This window comes from Strix aluco, chromosome 11, assembly GCF_031877795.1.
Source record: "Strix aluco isolate bStrAlu1 chromosome 11, bStrAlu1.hap1, whole genome shotgun sequence".
Classification (NCBI taxonomy): Eukaryota; Metazoa; Chordata; class Aves; order Strigiformes; family Strigidae; genus Strix; species Strix aluco.
This window is the reverse complement of record NC_133941.1, coordinates 24,944,017-24,962,653: the sequence shown is the minus strand read 5'-3', so window position 1 is coordinate 24,962,653 and position 18,637 is coordinate 24,944,017. Positions and strand designations below refer to the sequence as shown.

General features: G+C 59.7%; 3 protein-coding genes across 3 annotated transcripts; all 3 read right to left on the bottom strand.

The window, feature by feature from the left end:
* Positions 1-2,660: 2,660 nt before the first annotated feature.
* LOC141928100 (acrosin-like) lies at positions 2,661-7,223 on the bottom strand. The gene is made up of 6 exons (XM_074835764.1): positions 7,137-7,223; positions 5,377-5,435; positions 4,533-4,733; positions 3,931-4,196; positions 3,506-3,651; positions 2,661-3,020 (listed from the first exon to the last, which is right to left on the bottom strand). Exons 1-6 carry the CDS (start codon positions 7,221-7,223, stop codon positions 2,661-2,663), a joined length of 1,119 nt encoding a protein of 372 aa, XP_074691865.1.
* A 1,025-nt stretch (positions 7,224-8,248) lies between these two features.
* On the bottom strand, positions 8,249-12,811 carry LOC141928099 (acrosin-like). Its single transcript, XM_074835762.1, has 6 exons — positions 12,725-12,811; positions 10,965-11,023; positions 10,121-10,321; positions 9,519-9,784; positions 9,094-9,239; positions 8,249-8,608 (listed from the first exon to the last, which is right to left on the bottom strand). The coding sequence occupies exons 1-6, from the start codon at positions 12,809-12,811 to the stop codon at positions 8,249-8,251; spliced, it is 1,119 nt and encodes a 372-aa protein (XP_074691863.1).
* Positions 12,812-13,834: 1,023 nt separating this feature from the next.
* LOC141928098 (acrosin-like) lies at positions 13,835-18,397 on the bottom strand. Its single transcript, XM_074835761.1, has 6 exons — positions 18,311-18,397; positions 16,551-16,609; positions 15,707-15,907; positions 15,105-15,370; positions 14,680-14,825; positions 13,835-14,194 (listed from the first exon to the last, which is right to left on the bottom strand). Exons 1-6 carry the CDS (start codon positions 18,395-18,397, stop codon positions 13,835-13,837), a joined length of 1,119 nt encoding a protein of 372 aa, XP_074691862.1.
* Positions 18,398-18,637: the final 240 nt, after the last annotated feature.

The window sequence follows — 18,637 nt, the reverse complement described above, 5'->3', positions numbered from 1 at the left end:
ACCATCCCACAGTCCACCAGCCACCATGAATCATTCACCATCCCACAATTCACCATCCACCATCCACCATCCCAGAATCCACCAGCCACCATGCACAGAACCACAGAATCACAGCATCATCTAGGTTGGAAAAGACATTGAAGATCACCTAGTCCAACCATTAACCTAACATTGACAGTTCTCAACTACACCATATCCTTAAGCGCTACGTCAACCCAACTCTTAAACCCCTCCAGGGATGGGGACTGCACCCCTGCCCTGGGCAGCCCATTCCAACGCCCAACAACCCCTGCTGGAAAGAAATACTTCCTAATAGCCAGTCTAAACCTTCCCTGGTGAGCTTGAGGCCATTCCCTCTTGTCCTGGCGCTTGTTCCTTGGTTCAAGAGACTCATCCCCCCCCTCTCTGCACCCTCCTTTCAGGTAGTTGTAGAGGGCGATGAGGTCTCCCCTCAGCCTCCTCTTCTCCAGACTAAACCCCCCCCAGTTCCCTCAGCTGCTCCTCATAAGACCTGTGCTCCAGACCCTGCACCAGCTCCGTTGCCCTTCTCTGGACACGCTCGAGTCATTCAATGGCCTTTTTGGAGTGAGGGGCCCAAAACTGAACAGAGTAATCGAGGGGTGGCCTCACCAGTGCCGAGCACAGGGGAAAGATCCCTTCCCTGTCCCTGCTGGCCACGCTATTGCTGATACAAGCCAGGATGCCACTGGCCTTCTTGGCCACCTGGGCACACTGCTGGCTCATGTTCAGCCGGCTGTCAATCAACACCCCAGGTCCCTCTCTGACTGGCAGCTCTCCAGCCACTCCTCCCCAAGACTGTAGCGCTGCTGGGGGTTGTTGTGGCCCAAGTGCAGGGCCCGGCATTTGCCCTTAGTGAAACTCCTCCAGTTGGCCTTAGTCCATCGCTCCAGCCTGTCCAGATCTCTCTGCAGAGCCTCCCTACCCTCGAGCAGATCAACACTCCCACCCAACTTGGTGTCATCTGCAAACTTACTGAGGGTGCACTCGATCCCCTCGTCTAGACCATCAATAAAGATGTTAAACAGGAGTGGCCCCACAACCGAGCCCTGGGGGACACCACTCTTTGGGCCCGGCCGTCCAGCCAGTTTTTACCCAGCGAAGCGTGTGCCCATCCAAGCCGCGAGCAGCCACTTTCGCCAGGAGAATGCTGTGGGAAATGGTGTCAAAGGCCTTACTAATGTCAAGGTAGACAACATCCACAGCCTTTCCCTCATGCAATCAGCAGGTCGCCCTGTCGTAGGAGGAGATCAGATTTGTTAAGCAGGACCTGCCTTTCATAAACCCATAAATCCTCCTCTTTGGAGCCCCTCTCCTCAGCAACTGTACATGAGTTCCCCCCATGAAGAAAGCGAACGCTATTTATTTTTTTACTTTTAAAGGAAGGAATGTGAATTATATATATTTTTTTAATTTATATATTTCAGTTTCTTATCATGGGAGACAGACACCCAATTTAAGCCACCTGACACACAGCCCTCCCCCCCCCCCCCCGCCCCTTCAAATGCAGAGAGGGGGCAGGTGTACGACCTGTGGCTGGACGTGGCCCACTTGGCCCCGCGCCCCATCGGCCTCCACCAGCCCATCCATACCACGGTCACCGACCGCAGCACTCATGCCTTCCTCACCAGTACTGCTCGCTAAATCCCCCAAATTCAGACTTGCATTTTTAGCATCCAAACCTCACTTCTTGGGCAGAGCGCAGCGATTTAGGGTCCAAAGCTCCACTGATAGTGTCCAAAGGCTCACTTTTCCTTTCCTAAGCGTTAGCTTTGGCTTCCAAAGCCTCATTTTGATGCTCCAGGGCCTCATTTTGATGGTCCACAGGCTCAACTGTAGTCTGCAGAATCTCCTGTGAAGGAGTTTGCGTGTGCCCCCGTGGGAGGTGCGTTCTACAAGCGCACGTGTGGCTGGGTGCACGCTGTGAGCTTGCAGGTGGGCGCAGGGGTGGGTGCAGACGGGGTGCGTGCGTGCGTGCGGGGTGTGTGGGTGGGTGCGTTCGTCGTGCGTGCGTGCTGCGGCATGTGCACGCGCTGCCTGTGCGCGTGTGGGGTGTGTGTGTGCGCGCGTGCTCACTTGGGGTGTGTGTGTGAACACCGTGCGTTGCGCTCCATGTTGCAGACGTGTGTCTTGGAGTACGGGTGTGCGCACGCTGCGGGTGTGCATCACACCTTCTCTTTGTACCCCACGTGTGTCTCTAGGGAGTGTGTGTGTGTGTGTGTGTGTGTGCGCGTGCCCCAGAGCTGTGTGCGTGTCACATCGATTTTCCTGTCCTCTTTCTAGCCCCGATGTGCCGGTCTTCTCTGTGCCATGGTGGCTCTGAGCACCCTCGTCTCTGACCAGGCTCGGGTTCAGCCCTTCTGAGTGACTCTTTCCCTTTGTGCCGGACCTGGCTGCCTGCAGCCTCATTTTGCAGGTGCCAGGCATGGAATCCTTGCCTTGCACAGGAGACTGAATTGGACTGCAGCATGGTTAGCTGTGAAACTTGGCAACTTTAATTCAAGAACTGGAACGCTCAACTGGAGCGTTTGTGTGTGTGGGCAGGACCGAGCAGCCTTTGAGAGTGAGGCTGCCTTTGGATCAGCAGGCAGTGCCCCAGCAGGAGATGGTCATGTTGCGCTGCAGCTTGAGCTGGGTCCTGCTCATGCTGCTGCTGGAGTCTTTTTCCCCCACAGGACCTGCAGGAGCTCCTGCAGCAGCTTAAAGAATTCCACCAGCTTCTGGCGTGGAAATGGACAGGGCGTAGAGCTGCCGGCTTGCGTTGGTATTGGGCTCGGCCTCTGAAAGGGGGTCGATGTGAAGACTGGCCGTGGCGTTGGAGTAGCCGTTGCTGCTGGGTGCAGCCCCATCTGTACCAGGATCCAGTCATAAAAGTGCTGAGTGGAGGTGTAGACTCCAGGCCGTTTTGGTCTTGCGCAGCCTTTCCCCCAGCTGGTCACCCCAACAAGCCAGAAGTGGTCAGCATTGTTATCTTTGCAGACAAGAGGACCACCGCTGTCACCCTGCAGCAGAGGAGAGAGGGAGGGTTCAGGTGGTGTCGGGTGTCGGGTGGCAGCACTAGGGCTGGCTCCTTCTCTCTGCCAGCACCTGCCAGGGCTGTATCCGCTGCACAGAGAGGCTCTGCTCAGGTGGTGGGGCCTGCAGAACCTTGTCAGGGAGAGGGTAGTAAGCCTGTGGGGTAGGGCTGTCTGTCATCTCTGCACAGCGATGCTGGCTGTGTGCAAGAGGGATGTTTTGGGATTGGGATCTGGACCTCGGGGCTGCCAGGAGCGCTGGATGGGCTTTCTGGGCAGAGTCCCGGGCCTCTGGAACCAGTGGGGCCCTGGGCAAGGGCCTGCAGCTGGGGAAGGGGAGGTGAGCCCCGCCAGCGGTGGGGACCCAGCGGTGGGAGGGCGACTGGCCAGGCAAAGCCTGCGGCGGGGTGTGTCTGGGCGGCTGTACCGGGGCTGCCTGTGCCGCTGGGCGCTGCCTTGTCGCAGGCTCCTACCTGGCAGGTGTCGATGTTGCCCTGCGGGTAGCCAGCGCACAGGTTGTGGGGGTGGACGTCCCCTGCGTACCACCGGCTACTGTTGCAGAGGTTGACGTTGATGAGGTGGACCTTGGCCTCCTGCAGGACATCTGTTGATCCTCCAGCTGTGAGCACAGAAAGGAATTAACACCCAGCAGCTCGTTGCCAGGTCTCCTGCCCTGTCTGGGTGAACCCCTTCCCTGGGGCTTGGCTTTGCATCGTGACAGGCGCTGCACCGGCGTTGCCCTTCTGTCTGGCCTTGGGCCCTGGGCCAGGCCCATCTCTCTATGGGCACACGTCCCTGCAGCCGCACTCTGGCTCTCGCCCCTGCTGTCAGGAAGCCCAGCCCGCCTCCCCCGTGTGCCAAGCTCGCACTCAGGACACGAGCACTTTTGGGAACTCACCTCTCGCCGTCGTGGACCCCCAGCCACTGACGTAGCAGGTTGTCAGCTCTGACACTCGCAGGGAGGCGTCGGGCACGCAGGCGAGCTGTACGTAGTAGCCACACTGCACAGGCTGGTCCAACTCCAGCAGCGCAATATCGTTCTCCTCCGAGATACTACTGTAGCGTTCGTGAACCACCAGCCGTTTAATACTGCGCACTTGAGCCTCCGGGCCCAGATGAGTCAACCAGGTGGCCCCAATCACCACGCGCCACATGGTGATGTGCCTGGAAGGCAGATGGGGAGAGGGCTCAGAGGGAGAGGAGCCACGTGCTGCAGCAGCCCAGCAGTTCCCTGCCCACTGCTTCACACGGGGGAGAGGAAAACAGCGCTCTGGAGGCTGCGGCTGCCCTAGCATGCCTTGGGCTCAAGGCGTGTCGAGCTGGAGGCTGTAGGAAGCCGTGGCAGGAGCCCAGCCCTCTCCTGAGCAGCCTCTCAGCCGGGCTCTGCAGTGCCCAGGCACTGGGTGTACCACAAGGAAAGGGGCCGGGAGTAGCACGTGGTGCTGCGGACGGGGCACCCGCGAGTGCTGGGGGGATATCCCCGTTCCTGGCCCTCCTTACCTGGCCTTGGTGAAGCAGTGGGCTGCTGTGAGGACCCACTGTGGGCTGATGAGGGACCCTCCGCATATGTGCCCCGTGCCTGCTGCCCAGGGAACCTGGATGCTGACGATCCAGGGCCAGGCCCCTGGCTGGGCGTCTGTGCCCCCCACGACGCGCGAGGTGCTGGAGTGAGCCGCCATGGGCCGCAGCCCGCAGGTCCCCCTGTAACCAGAAACTCATCACCATCCTGCTCGATGGCTCGCTGCTGTTCCGGCTGAAGGTCAGCCCTCTGCCCTCCCCAGGGGGCGCTGCATGGACAGCGAGGCCAGGGAGCCCCATGGGGGCGGGCAGGCGTCCGCCCCCGTTTCTGCTTTGGCCCCGCAGGCGAGTTGTGCCAGCAGCCCGGGTGCTGCAAGGAGCCGAGGCTCCCGCGTGGGGCTGGGGAAGCGCTGGTGTGGCCACAGGGGACCAGCGGGCACCCTCCAGGGAACCCCATGAGGTTGCCCAAGCTCCCTCCCAGAGCCTCGGCCCACTTACCCACAGCTGTCCCAGGCGCCGTGCGCAGGCCAGCACAGGGCCAGCAGGATGAGGAGGGGGATCAAACGCATCGCTGCCAGTAGCATGTGCCAGCTGCCAGAACCGAGGGCTTGTCACCACCAGTGCAGCAGCCGACAGAGTGCCCGCAGGGCTCGCGTTGCCCACGGTGCCCTTGGCAACGGGGCTGATGTCACAGAGTCGCTGGTTCCGGGGGCTGGGCACGGTGGTCTCTAGGGGTGGGGGGGGCCACAACATGGGGGTTTCCAAGCAGGAGGGGAGGCAGAAGCTGGGATCGGACACCCCCGACAGACCCCGCTGAATGCTCTACTTGCGCGACGGGGTGTGCAGGCCCCGTGGCAGGCAGCAGCGCCCCGCCCCCAGCACCGCCTGCCAACAGTGAGCAGGAAAAATCCTAGTGTGGCACCACAGCCTCTTTGGGGAGTTCACTGCCCCCCTGCTCTCTGCGGCCCTTTGCCAACAGGTCCTTCCCAACAAACGTACACCAGAGAACGTGACTACAATACACCATGCGCCATCCACCATCCCACAGTCCACCAGCCACCATGAATCATTCACCATCCCACAATTCACCATCCACCATCCACCATCCCAGAATCCACCAGCCACCATGCACAGAACCACAGAATCACAGCATCATCTAGGTTGGAAAAGACATTGAAGATCACCTAGTCCAACCATTAACCTAACATTGACAGTTCTCAACTACACCATATCCTTAAGCGCTACGTCAACCCAACTCTTAAACCCCTCCAGGGATGGGGACTGCACCCCTGCCCTGGGCAGCCCATTCCAACGCCCAACAACCCCTGCTGGAAAGAAATACTTCCTAATAGCCAGTCTAAACCTTCCCTGGTGAGCTTGAGGCCATTCCCTCTTGTCCTGGCGCTTGTTCCTTGGTTCAAGAGACTCATCCCCCCCCTCTCTGCACCCTCCTTTCAGGTAGTTGTAGAGGGCGATGAGGTCTCCCCTCAGCCTCCTCTTCTCCAGACTAAACCCCCCCCAGTTCCCTCAGCTGCTCCTCATAAGACCTGTGCTCCAGACCCTGCACCAGCTCCGTTGCCCTTCTCTGGACACGCTCGAGTCATTCAATGGCCTTTTTGGAGTGAGGGGCCCAAAACTGAACAGAGTAATCGAGGGGTGGCCTCACCAGTGCCGAGCACAGGGGAAAGATCCCTTCCCTGTCCCTGCTGGCCACGCTATTGCTGATACAAGCCAGGATGCCACTGGCCTTCTTGGCCACCTGGGCACACTGCTGGCTCATGTTCAGCCGGCTGTCAATCAACACCCCCAGGTCCCTCTCTGACTGGCAGCTCTCCAGCCACTCCTCCCCAAGACTGTAGCGCTGCTGGGGGTTGTTGTGGCCCAAGTGCAGGGCCCGGCATTTGCCCTTAGTGAAACTCCTCCAGTTGGCCTTAGTCCATCGCTCCAGCCTGTCCAGATCTCTCTGCAGAGCCTCCCTACCCTCGAGCAGATCAACACTCCCACCCAACTTGGTGTCATCTGCAAACTTACTGAGGGTGCACTCGATCCCCTCGTCTAGACCATCAATAAAGATGTTAAACAGGAGTGGCCCCACAACCGAGCCCTGGGGGACACCACTCTTTGGGCCCGGCCGTCCAGCCAGTTTTTACCCAGCGAAGCGTGTGCCCATCCAAGCCGCGAGCAGCCACTTTCGCCAGGAGAATGCTGTGGGAAATGGTGTCAAAGGCCTTACTAATGTCAAGGTAGACAACATCCACAGCCTTTCCCTCATGCAATCAGCAGGTCGCCCTGTCGTAGGAGGAGATCAGATTTGTTAAGCAGGACCTGCCTTTCATAAACCCATAAATCCTCCTCTTTGGAGCCCCTCTCCTCAGCAACTGTACATGAGTTCCCCCCATGAAGAAAGCGAACGCTATTTATTTTTTTACTTTTAAAGGAAGGAATGTGAATTATATATATTTTTTTAATTTATATATTTCAGTTTCTTATCATGGGAGACAGACACCCAATTTAAGCCACCTGACACACAGCCCTCCCCCCCCCCCCCCCGCCCCTTCAAATGCAGAGAGGGGGCAGGTGTACGACCTGTGGCTGGACGTGGCCCACTTGGCCCCGCACCCCATCGGCCTCCACCAGCCCATCCATACCACGGTCACCGACCGCAGCACTCATGCCTTCCTCACCAGTACTGCTCGCTAAATCCCCCAAATTCAGACTTGCATTTTTAGCATCCAAACCTCACTTCTTGGGCAGAGCGCAGCGATTTAGGGTCCAAAGCTCCACTGATAGTGTCCAAAGGCTCACTTTTCCTTTCCTAAGCGTTAGCTTTGGCTTCCAAAGCCTCATTTTGATGCTCCAGGGCCTCATTTTGATGGTCCACAGGCTCAACTGTAGTCTGCAGAATCTCCTGTGAAGGAGTTTGCGTGTGCCCCCGTGGGAGGTGCGTTCTACAAGCGCACGTGTGGCTGGGTGCACGCTGTGAGCTTGCAGGTGGGCGCAGGGGTGGGTGCAGACGGGGTGCGTGCGTGCGTGCGGGGTGTGTGGGTGGGTGCGTTCGTCGTGCGTGCGTGCTGCGGCATGTGCACGCGCTGCCTGTGCGCGTGTGGGGTGTGTGTGTGCGCGCGTGCTCACTTGGGGTGTGTGTGTGAACACCGTGCGTTGCGCTCCATGTTGCAGACGTGTGTCTTGGAGTACGGGTGTGCGCACGCTGCGGGTGTGCATCACACCTTCTCTTTGTACCCCACGTGTGTCTCTAGGGAGTGTGTGTGTGTGTGTGTGTGTGTGCGCGTGCCCCAGAGCTGTGTGCGTGTCACATCGATTTTCCTGTCCTCTTTCTAGCCCCGATGTGCCGGTCTTCTCTGTGCCATGGTGGCTCTGAGCACCCTCGTCTCTGACCAGGCTCGGGTTCAGCCCTTCTGAGTGACTCTTTCCCTTTGTGCCGGACCTGGCTGCCTGCAGCCTCATTTTGCAGGTGCCAGGCATGGAATCCTTGCCTTGCACAGGAGACTGAATTGGACTGCAGCATGGTTAGCTGTGAAACTTGGCAACTTTAATTCAAGAACTGGAACGCTCAACTGGAGCGTTTGTGTGTGTGGGCAGGACCGAGCAGCCTTTGAGAGTGAGGCTGCCTTTGGATCAGCAGGCAGTGCCCCAGCAGGAGATGGTCATGTTGCGCTGCAGCTTGAGCTGGGTCCTGCTCATGCTGCTGCTGGAGTCTTTTTCCCCCACAGGACCTGCAGGAGCTCCTGCAGCAGCTTAAAGAATTCCACCAGCTTCTGGCGTGGAAATGGACAGGGCGTAGAGCTGCCGGCTTGCGTTGGTATTGGGCTCGGCCTCTGAAAGGGGGTCGATGTGAAGACTGGCCGTGGCGTTGGAGTAGCCGTTGCTGCTGGGTGCAGCCCCATCTGTACCAGGATCCAGTCATAAAAGTGCTGAGTGGAGGTGTAGACTCCAGGCCGTTTTGGTCTTGCGCAGCCTTTCCCCCAGCTGGTCACCCCAACAAGCCAGAAGTGGTCAGCATTGTTATCTTTGCAGACAAGAGGACCACCGCTGTCACCCTGCAGCAGAGGAGAGAGGGAGGGTTCAGGTGGTGTCGGGTGTCGGGTGGCAGCACTAGGGCTGGCTCCTTCTCTCTGCCAGCACCTGCCAGGGCTGTATCCGCTGCACAGAGAGGCTCTGCTCAGGTGGTGGGGCCTGCAGAACCTTGTCAGGGAGAGGGTAGTAAGCCTGTGGGGTAGGGCTGTCTGTCATCTCTGCACAGCGATGCTGGCTGTGTGCAAGAGGGATGTTTTGGGATTGGGATCTGGACCTCGGGGCTGCCAGGAGCGCTGGATGGGCTTTCTGGGCAGAGTCCCGGGCCTCTGGAACCAGTGGGGCCCTGGGCAAGGGCCTGCAGCTGGGGAAGGGGAGGTGAGCCCCGCCAGCGGTGGGGACCCAGCGGTGGGAGGGCGACTGGCCAGGCAAAGCCTGCGGCGGGGTGTGTCTGGGCGGCTGTACCGGGGCTGCCTGTGCCGCTGGGCGCTGCCTTGTCGCAGGCTCCTACCTGGCAGGTGTCGATGTTGCCCTGCGGGTAGCCAGCGCACAGGTTGTGGGGGTGGACGTCCCCTGCGTACCACCGGCTACTGTTGCAGAGGTTGACGTTGATGAGGTGGACCTTGGCCTCCTGCAGGACATCTGTTGATCCTCCAGCTGTGAGCACAGAAAGGAATTAACACCCAGCAGCTCGTTGCCAGGTCTCCTGCCCTGTCTGGGTGAACCCCTTCCCTGGGGCTTGGCTTTGCATCGTGACAGGCGCTGCACCGGCGTTGCCCTTCTGTCTGGCCTTGGGCCCTGGGCCAGGCCCATCTCTCTATGGGCACACGTCCCTGCAGCCGCACTCTGGCTCTCGCCCCTGCTGTCAGGAAGCCCAGCCCGCCTCCCCCGTGTGCCAAGCTCGCACTCAGGACACGAGCACTTTTGGGAACTCACCTCTCGCCGTCGTGGACCCCCAGCCACTGACGTAGCAGGTTGTCAGCTCTGACACTCGCAGGGAGGCGTCGGGCACGCAGGCGAGCTGTACGTAGTAGCCACACTGCACAGGCTGGTCCAACTCCAGCAGCGCAATATCGTTCTCCTCCGAGATACTACTGTAGCGTTCGTGAACCACCAGCCGTTTAATACTGCGCACTTGAGCCTCCGGGCCCAGATGAGTCAACCAGGTGGCCCCAATCACCACGCGCCACATGGTGATGTGCCTGGAAGGCAGATGGGGAGAGGGCTCAGAGGGAGAGGAGCCACGTGCTGCAGCAGCCCAGCAGTTCCCTGCCCACTGCTTCACACGGGGGAGAGGAAAACAGCGCTCTGGAGGCTGCGGCTGCCCTAGCATGCCTTGGGCTCAAGGCGTGTCGAGCTGGAGGCTGTAGGAAGCCGTGGCAGGAGCCCAGCCCTCTCCTGAGCAGCCTCTCAGCCGGGCTCTGCAGTGCCCAGGCACTGGGTGTACCACAAGGAAAGGGGCCGGGAGTAGCACGTGGTGCTGCGGACGGGGCACCCGCGAGTGCTGGGGGGATATCCCCGTTCCTGGCCCTCCTTACCTGGCCTTGGTGAAGCAGTGGGCTGCTGTGAGGACCCACTGTGGGCTGATGAGGGACCCTCCGCATATGTGCCCCGTGCCTGCTGCCCAGGGAACCTGGATGCTGACGATCCAGGGCCAGGCCCCTGGCTGGGCGTCTGTGCCCCCCACGACGCGCGAGGTGCTGGAGTGAGCCGCCATGGGCCGCAGCCCGCAGGTCCCCCTGTAACCAGAAACTCATCACCATCCTGCTCGATGGCTCGCTGCTGTTCCGGCTGAAGGTCAGCCCTCTGCCCTCCCCAGGGGGCGCTGCATGGACAGCGAGGCCAGGGAGCCCCATGGGGGCGGGCAGGCGTCCGCCCCCGTTTCTGCTTTGGCCCCGCAGGCGAGTTGTGCCAGCAGCCCGGGTGCTGCAAGGAGCCGAGGCTCCCGCGTGGGGCTGGGGAAGCGCTGGTGTGGCCACAGGGGACCAGCGGGCACCCTCCAGGGAACCCCATGAGGTTGCCCAAGCTCCCTCCCAGAGCCTCGGCCCACTTACCCACAGCTGTCCCAGGCGCCGTGCGCAGGCCAGCACAGGGCCAGCAGGATGAGGAGGGGGATCAAACGCATCGCTGCCAGTAGCATGTGCCAGCTGCCAGAACCGAGGGCTTGTCACCACCAGTGCAGCAGCCGACAGAGTGCCCGCAGGGCTCGCGTTGCCCACGGTGCCCTTGGCAACGGGGCTGATGTCACAGAGTCGCTGGTTCCGGGGGCTGGGCACGGTGGTCTCTAGGGGTGGGGGGGGCCACAACATGGGGGTTTCCAAGCAGGAGGGGAGGCAGAAGCTGGGATCGGACACCCCCGACAGACCCCGCTGAATGCTCTACTTGCGCGACGGGGTGTGCAGGCCCCGTGGCAGGCAGCAGCGCCCCGCCCCCAGCACCGCCTGCCAACAGTGAGCAGGAAAAATCCTAGTGTGGCACCACAGCCTCTTTGGGGAGTTCACTGCCCCCCTGCTCTCTGCGGCCCTTTGCCAACAGGTCCTTCCCAACAAACGTACACCAGAGAACGTGACTACAATACACCATGCGCCATCCACCATCCCACAGTCCACCAGCCACCATGAATCATTCACCATCCCACAATTCACCATCCACCATCCACCATCCCAGAATCCACCAGCCACCATGCACAGAACCACAGAATCACAGCATCATCTAGGTTGGAAAAGACATTGAAGATCACCTAGTCCAACCATTAACCTAACATTGACAGTTCTCAACTACACCATATCCTTAAGCGCTACGTCAACCCAACTCTTAAACCCCTCCAGGGATGGGGACTGCACCCCTGCCCTGGGCAGCCCATTCCAACGCCCAACAACCCCTGCTGGAAAGAAATACTTCCTAATAGCCAGTCTAAACCTTCCCTGGTGAGCTTGAGGCCATTCCCTCTTGTCCTGGCGCTTGTTCCTTGGTTCAAGAGACTCATCCCCCCCCTCTCTGCACCCTCCTTTCAGGTAGTTGTAGAGGGCGATGAGGTCTCCCCTCAGCCTCCTCTTCTCCAGACTAAACCCCCCCCAGTTCCCTCAGCTGCTCCTCATAAGACCTGTGCTCCAGACCCTGCACCAGCTCCGTTGCCCTTCTCTGGACACGCTCGAGTCATTCAATGGCCTTTTTGGAGTGAGGGGCCCAAAACTGAACAGAGTAATCGAGGGGTGGCCTCACCAGTGCCGAGCACAGGGGAAAGATCCCTTCCCTGTCCCTGCTGGCCACGCTATTGCTGATACAAGCCAGGATGCCACTGGCCTTCTTGGCCACCTGGGCACACTGCTGGCTCATGTTCAGCCGGCTGTCAATCAACACCCCCAGGTCCCTCTCTGACTGGCAGCTCTCCAGCCACTCCTCCCCAAGACTGTAGCGCTGCTGGGGGTTGTTGTGGCCCAAGTGCAGGGCCCGGCATTTGCCCTTAGTGAAACTCCTCCAGTTGGCCTTAGTCCATCGCTCCAGCCTGTCCAGATCTCTCTGCAGAGCCTCCCTACCCTCGAGCAGATCAACACTCCCACCCAACTTGGTGTCATCTGCAAACTTACTGAGGGTGCACTCGATCCCCTCGTCTAGACCATCAATAAAGATGTTAAACAGGAGTGGCCCCACAACCGAGCCCTGGGGGACACCACTCTTTGGGCCCGGCCGTCCAGCCAGTTTTTACCCAGCGAAGCGTGTGCCCATCCAAGCCGCGAGCAGCCACTTTCGCCAGGAGAATGCTGTGGGAAATGGTGTCAAAGGCCTTACTAATGTCAAGGTAGACAACATCCACAGCCTTTCCCTCATGCAATCAGCAGGTCGCCCTGTCGTAGGAGGAGATCAGATTTGTTAAGCAGGACCTGCCTTTCATAAACCCATAAATCCTCCTCTTTGGAGCCCCTCTCCTCAGCAACTGTACATGAGTTCCCCCCATGAAGAAAGCGAACGCTATTTATTTTTTTACTTTTAAAGGAAGGAATGTGAATTATATATATTTTTTTAATTTATATATTTCAGTTTCTTATCATGGGAGACAGACACCCAATTTAAGCCACCTGACACACAGCCCTCCCCCCCCCCCCCCCGCCCCTTCAAATGCAGAGAGGGGGCAGGTGTACGACCTGTGGCTGGACGTGGCCCACTTGGCCCCGCACCCCATCGGCCTCCACCAGCCCATCCATACCACGGTCACCGACCGCAGCACTCATGCCTTCCTCACCAGTACTGCTCGCTAAATCCCCCAAATTCAGACTTGCATTTTTAGCATCCAAACCTCACTTCTTGGGCAGAGCGCAGCGATTTAGGGTCCAAAGCTCCACTGATAGTGTCCAAAGGCTCACTTTTCCTTTCCTAAGCGTTAGCTTTGGCTTCCAAAGCCTCATTTTGATGCTCCAGGGCCTCATTTTGATGGTCCACAGGCTCAACTGTAGTCTGCAGAATCTCCTGTGAAGGAGTTTGCGTGTGCCCCCGTGGGAGGTGCGTTCTACAAGCGCACGTGTGGCTGGGTGCACGCTGTGAGCTTGCAGGTGGGCGCAGGGGTGGGTGCAGACGGGGTGCGTGCGTGCGTGCGGGGTGTGTGGGTGGGTGCGTTCGTCGTGCGTGCGTGCTGCGGCATGTGCACGCGCTGCCTGTGCGCGTGTGGGGTGTGTGTGTGCGCGCGTGCTCACTTGGGATGTGTGTGTGAACACCGTGCGTTGCGCTCCATGTTGCAGACGTGTGTCTTGGAGTACGGGTGTGCGCACGCTGCGGGTGTGCATCACACCTTCTCTTTGTACCCCACGTGTGTCTCTAGGGAGTGTGTGTGTGTGTGTGTGTGTGCGCGTGCCCCAGAGCTGTGTGCGTGTCACATCGATTTTCCTGTCCTCTTTCTAGCCCCGATGTGCCGGTCTTCTCTGTGCCATGGTGGCTCTGAGCACCCTCGTCTCTGACCAGGCTCGGGTTCAGCCCTTCTGAGTGACTCTTTCCCTTTGTGCCGGACCTGGCTGCCTGCAGCCTCATTTTGCAGGTGCCAGGCATGGAATCCTTGCCTTGCACAGGAGACTGAATTGGACTGCAGCATGGTTAGCTGTGAAACTTGGCAACTTTAATTCAAGAACTGGAACGCTCAACTGGAGCGTTTGTGTGTGTGGGCAGGACCGAGCAGCCTTTGAGAGTGAGGCTGCCTTTGGATCAGCAGGCAGTGCCCCAGCAGGAGATGGTCATGTTGCGCTGCAGCTTGAGCTGGGTCCTGCTCATGCTGCTGCTGGAGTCTTTTTCCCCCACAGGACCTGCAGGAGCTCCTGCAGCAGCTTAAAGAATTCCACCAGCTTCTGGCGTGGAAATGGACAGGGCGTAGAGCTGCCGGCTTGCGTTGGTATTGGGCTCGGCCTCTGAAAGGGGGTCGATGTGAAGACTGGCCGTGGCGTTGGAGTAGCCGTTGCTGCTGGGTGCAGCCCCATCTGTACCAGGATCCAGTCATAAAAGTGCTGAGTGGAGGTGTAGACTCCAGGCCGTTTTGGTCTTGCGCAGCCTTTCCCCCAGCTGGTCACCCCAACAAGCCAGAAGTGGTCAGCATTGTTATCTTTGCAGACAAGAGGACCACCGCTGTCACCCTGCAGCAGAGGAGAGAGGGAGGGTTCAGGTGGTGTCGGGTGTCGGGTGGCAGCACTAGGGCTGGCTCCTTCTCTCTGCCAGCACCTGCCAGGGCTGTATCCGCTGCACAGAGAGGCTCTGCTCAGGTGGTGGGGCCTGCAGAACCTTGTCAGGGAGAGGGTAGTAAGCCTGTGGGGTAGGGCTGTCTGTCATCTCTGCACAGCGATGCTGGCTGTGTGCAAGAGGGATGTTTTGGGATTGGGATCTGGACCTCGGGGCTGCCAGGAGCGCTGGATGGGCTTTCTGGGCAGAGTCCCGGGCCTCTGGAACCAGTGGGGCCCTGGGCAAGGGCCTGCAGCTGGGGAAGGGGAGGTGAGCCCCGCCAGCGGTGGGGACCCAGCGGTGGGAGGGCGACTGGCCAGGCAAAGCCTGCGGCGGGGTGTGTCTGGGCGGCTGTACCGGGGCTGCCTGTGCCGCTGGGCGCTGCCTTGTCGCAGGCTCCTACCTGGCAGGTGTCGATGTTGCCCTGCGGGTAGCCAGCGCACAGGTTGTGGGGGTGGACGTCCCCTGCGTACCACCGGCTACTGTTGCAGAGGTTGACGTTGATGAGGTGGACCTTGGCCTCCTGCAGGACATCTGTTGATCCTCCAGCTGTGAGCACAGAAAGGAATTAACACCCAGCAGCTCGTTGCCAGGTCTCCTGCCCTGTCTGGGTGAACCCCTTCCCTGGGGCTTGGCTTTGCATCGTGACAGGCGCTGCACCGGCGTTGCCCTTCTGTCTGGCCTTGGGCCCTGGGCCAGGCCCATCTCTCTATGGGCACACGTCCCTGCAGCCGCACTCTGGCTCTCGCCCCTGCTGTCAGGAAGCCCAGCCCGCCTCCCCCGTGTGCCAAGCTCGCACTCAGGACACGAGCACTTTTGGGAACTCACCTCTCGCCGTCGTGGACCCCCAGCCACTGACGTAGCAGGTTGTCAGCTCTGACACTCGCAGGGAGGCGTCGGGCACGCAGGCGAGCTGTACGTAGTAGCCACACTGCACAGGCTGGTCCAACTCCAGCAGCGCAATATCGTTCTCCTCCGAGATACTACTGTAGCGTTCGTGAACCACCAGCCGTTTAATACTGCGCACTTGAGCCTCCGGGCCCAGATGAGTCAACCAGGTGGCCCCAATCACCACGCGCCACATGGTGATGTGCCTGGAAGGCAGATGGGGAGAGGGCTCAGAGGGAGAGGAGCCACGTGCTGCAGCAGCCCAGCAGTTCCCTGCCCACTGCTTCACACGGGGGAGAGGAAAACAGCGCTCTGGAGGCTGCGGCTGCCCTAGCATGCCTTGGGCTCAAGGCGTGTCGAGCTGGAGGCTGTAGGAAGCCGTGGCAGGAGCCCAGCCCTCTCCTGAGCAGCCTCTCAGCCGGGCTCTGCAGTGCCCAGGCACTGGGTGTACCACAAGGAAAGGGGCCGGGAGTAGCACGTGGTGCTGCGGACGGGGCACCCGCGAGTGCTGGGGGGATATCCCCGTTCCTGGCCCTCCTTACCTGGCCTTGGTGAAGCAGTGGGCTGCTGTGAGGACCCACTGTGGGCTGATGAGGGACCCTCCGCATATGTGCCCCGTGCCTGCTGCCCAGGGAACCTGGATGCTGACGATCCAGGGCCAGGCCCCTGGCTGGGTGTCTGTGCCCCCCACGACGCGCGAGGTGCTGGAGTGAGCCGCCATGGGCCGCAGCCCGCAGGTCCCCCTGTAACCAGAAACTCATCACCATCCTGCTCGATGGCTCGCTGCTGTTCCGGCTGAAGGTCAGCCCTCTGCCCTCCCCAGGGGGCGCTGCATGGACAGCGAGGCCAGGGAGCCCCATGGGGGCGGGCAGGCGTCCGCCCCCGTTTCTGCTTTGGCCCCGCAGGCGAGTTGTGCCAGCAGCCCGGGTGCTGCAAGGAGCCGAGGCTCCCGCGTGGGGCTGGGGAAGCGCTGGTGTGGCCACAGGGGACCAGCGGGCACCCTCCAGGGAACCCCATGAGGTTGCCCAAGCTCCCTCCCAGAGCCTCGGCCCACTTACCCACAGCTGTCCCAGGCGCCGTGCGCAGGCCAGCACAGGGCCAGCAGGATGAGGAGGGGGATCAAACGCATCGCTGCCAGTAGCATGTGCCAGCTGCCAGAACCGAGGGCTTGTCACCACCAGTGCAGCAGCCGACAGAGTGCCCGCAGGGCTCGCGTTGCCCACGGTGCCCTTGGCAACGGGGCTGATGTCACAGAGTCGCTGGTTCCGGGGGCTGGGCACGGTGGTCTCTAGGGGTGGGGGGGGCCACAACATGGGGGTTTCCAAGCAGGAGGGGAGGCAGAAGCTGGGATCGGACACCCCCGACAGACCCCGCTGAATGCTCTACTTGCGCGACGGGGTGTGCAGGCCCCGTGGCAGGCAGCAGCGCCCCGCCCCCAGCACCGCCTGCCAACAGTGAGCAGGAAAAATCCTAGTGTGGCACCACAGCCTCTTTGGGGAGTTCACTGCCCCCCTGCTCTCTGCGGCCCTTTGCCAACAGGTCCTTCCCAACAAACGTACACCAGAGAACGTGACTACAATACACCATGCGCCATCCACCATCCCACAGTCCACCAGCCACCATGAATCATTCACCATCCCACAATTCACCATCCACCATCCACCATCCCAGAATCCACCAGCCACCATGCACAGAACCACAGAATCACAGCATCATCTAGGTTGGAAAAGACATTGAAGATCACCTAGTCCAACCATTAACCTAACATTGACAGTTCTCAACTACACCATATCCTTAAGCGCTACGTCAACCCAACTCTTAAACCCCTCCAGGGATGGGGACTGCACCCCTGCCCTGGGCAGCCCATTCCAACGCCCAACAACCCCTGCTGGAAAGAAATACTTCCTAATAGCCAGTCTAAACCTTCCCTGGTGAGCTTGAGGCCATTCCCTCTTGTCCTGGCGCTTGTTCCTTGGTTCAAGAGACTCATCCCCCCCCTCTCTGCACCCTCCTTTCAGGTAGTTGTAGAGGGCGATGAGGTCTCCCCTCAGCCTCCTCTTCTCCAGACTAAACCCCCCCCAGTTCCCTCAGCTGCTCCTCATAAGACCTGTGCTCCAGACCCTGCACCAGCTCCGTTGCCCTTCTCTGGACACGCTCGAGTCATTCAATGGCCTTTTTGGAGTGAGGGGCCCAAAACTGAACAGAGTAATCGAGGGGTGGCCTCACCAGTGCCGAGCACAGGGGAAAGATCCCTTCCCTGTCCCTGCTGGCCACGCTATTGCTGATACAAGCCAGGATGCCACTGGCCTTCTTGGCCACCTGGGCACACTGCTGGCTCATGTTCAGCCGGCTGTCAATCAACACCCCCAGGTCCCTCTCTGACTGGCAGCTCTCCAGCCACTCCTCCCCAAGACTGTAGCGCTGCTGGGGGTTGTTGTGGCCCAAGTGCAGGGCCCGGCATTTGCCCTTAGTGAAACTCCTCCAGTTGGCCTTAGTCCATCGCTCCAGCCTGTCCAGATCTCTCTGCAGAGCCTCCCTACCCTCGAGCAGATCAACACTCCCACCCAACTTGGTGTCATCTGCAAACTTACTGAGGGTGCACTCGATCCCCTCGTCTAGACCATCAATAAAGATGTTAAACAGGAGTGGCCCCACAACCGAGCCCTGGGGGACACCACTCTTTGGGCCCGGCCGTCCAGCCAGTTTTTACCCAGCGAAGCGTGTGCCCATCCAAGCCGCGAGCAGCCACTTTCGCCAGGAGAATGCTGTGGGAAATGGTGTCAAAGGCCTTACTAATGTCAAGGTAGACAACATCCACAGCCTTTCCCTCATGCAATCAGCAGGTCGCCCTGTCGTAGGAGGAGATCAGATTTGTTAAGCAGGACCTGCCTTTCATAAACCCATAAATCCTCCTCTTTGGAGCCCCTCTCCTCAGCAACTGTACATGAGTTCCCCCCATGAAGAAAGCGAACGCTATTTATTTTTTTACTTTTAAAGGAAGGAATGTGAATTATATATATTTTTTTAATTTATATATTTCAGTTTCTTATCATGGGAGACAGACACCCAATTTAAGCCACCTGACACACAGCCCTCCCCCCCCCCCCCCCGCCCCTTCAAATGCAGAGAGGGGGCAGGTGTACGACCTGTGGCTGGACGTGGCCCACTTGGCCCCGCACCCCATCGGCCTCCACCAGCCCATCCATACCACGGTCACCGACCGCAGCACTCATGCCTTCCTCACCAGTACTGCTCGCTAAATCCCCCAAATTCAGACTTGCATTTTTAGCATCCAAACCTCACTTCTTGGGCAGAGCGCAGCGATTTAGGGTCCAAAGCTCCACTGATAGTGTCCAAAGGCTCACTTTTCCTTTCCTAAGCGTTAGCTTTGGCTTCCAAAGCCTCATTTTGATGCTCCAGGGCCTCATTTTGATGGTCCACAGGCTCAACTGTAGTCTGCAGAATCTCCTGTG

Bases quoted from the DNA above. Each gene is read 5' to 3' on its own strand.
- LOC141928100 (XM_074835764.1), bottom strand. From the start codon at position 7,223: ATGAGTGCTGCGGTCGGTGACCGTGGTATGGATGGGCTGGTGGAGGCC. The intron at 5,436-7,136 runs GTCGTACACCTG...CACTGTTGGCAG, and splicing joins TGGGCCACGTCCAGCCACAG to GCGGTGCTGGGGGCGGGGCG. The intron at 4,734-5,376 runs GTAGAGCATTCA...TTCTGGTTACAG, and splicing joins CTGCACACCCCGTCGCGCAA to GGGGACCTGCGGGCTGCGGC.
- LOC141928099 (XM_074835762.1), bottom strand. From the start codon at position 12,811: ATGAGTGCTGCGGTCGGTGACCGTGGTATGGATGGGCTGGTGGAGGCC. The intron at 10,322-10,964 runs GTAGAGCATTCA...TTCTGGTTACAG, and splicing joins CTGCACACCCCGTCGCGCAA to GGGGACCTGCGGGCTGCGGC. The intron at 8,609-9,093 runs GTAGGAGCCTGC...CCTCTGCTGCAG, and splicing joins GCAACATCGACACCTGCCAG to GGTGACAGCGGTGGTCCTCT.
- LOC141928098 (XM_074835761.1), bottom strand. From the start codon at position 18,397: ATGAGTGCTGCGGTCGGTGACCGTGGTATGGATGGGCTGGTGGAGGCC. The intron at 15,908-16,550 runs GTAGAGCATTCA...TTCTGGTTACAG, and splicing joins CTGCACACCCCGTCGCGCAA to GGGGACCTGCGGGCTGCGGC. The intron at 15,371-15,706 runs GTAAGGAGGGCC...TCTGCCTTCCAG, and splicing joins CACTGCTTCACCAAGGCCAG to GCACATCACCATGTGGCGCG.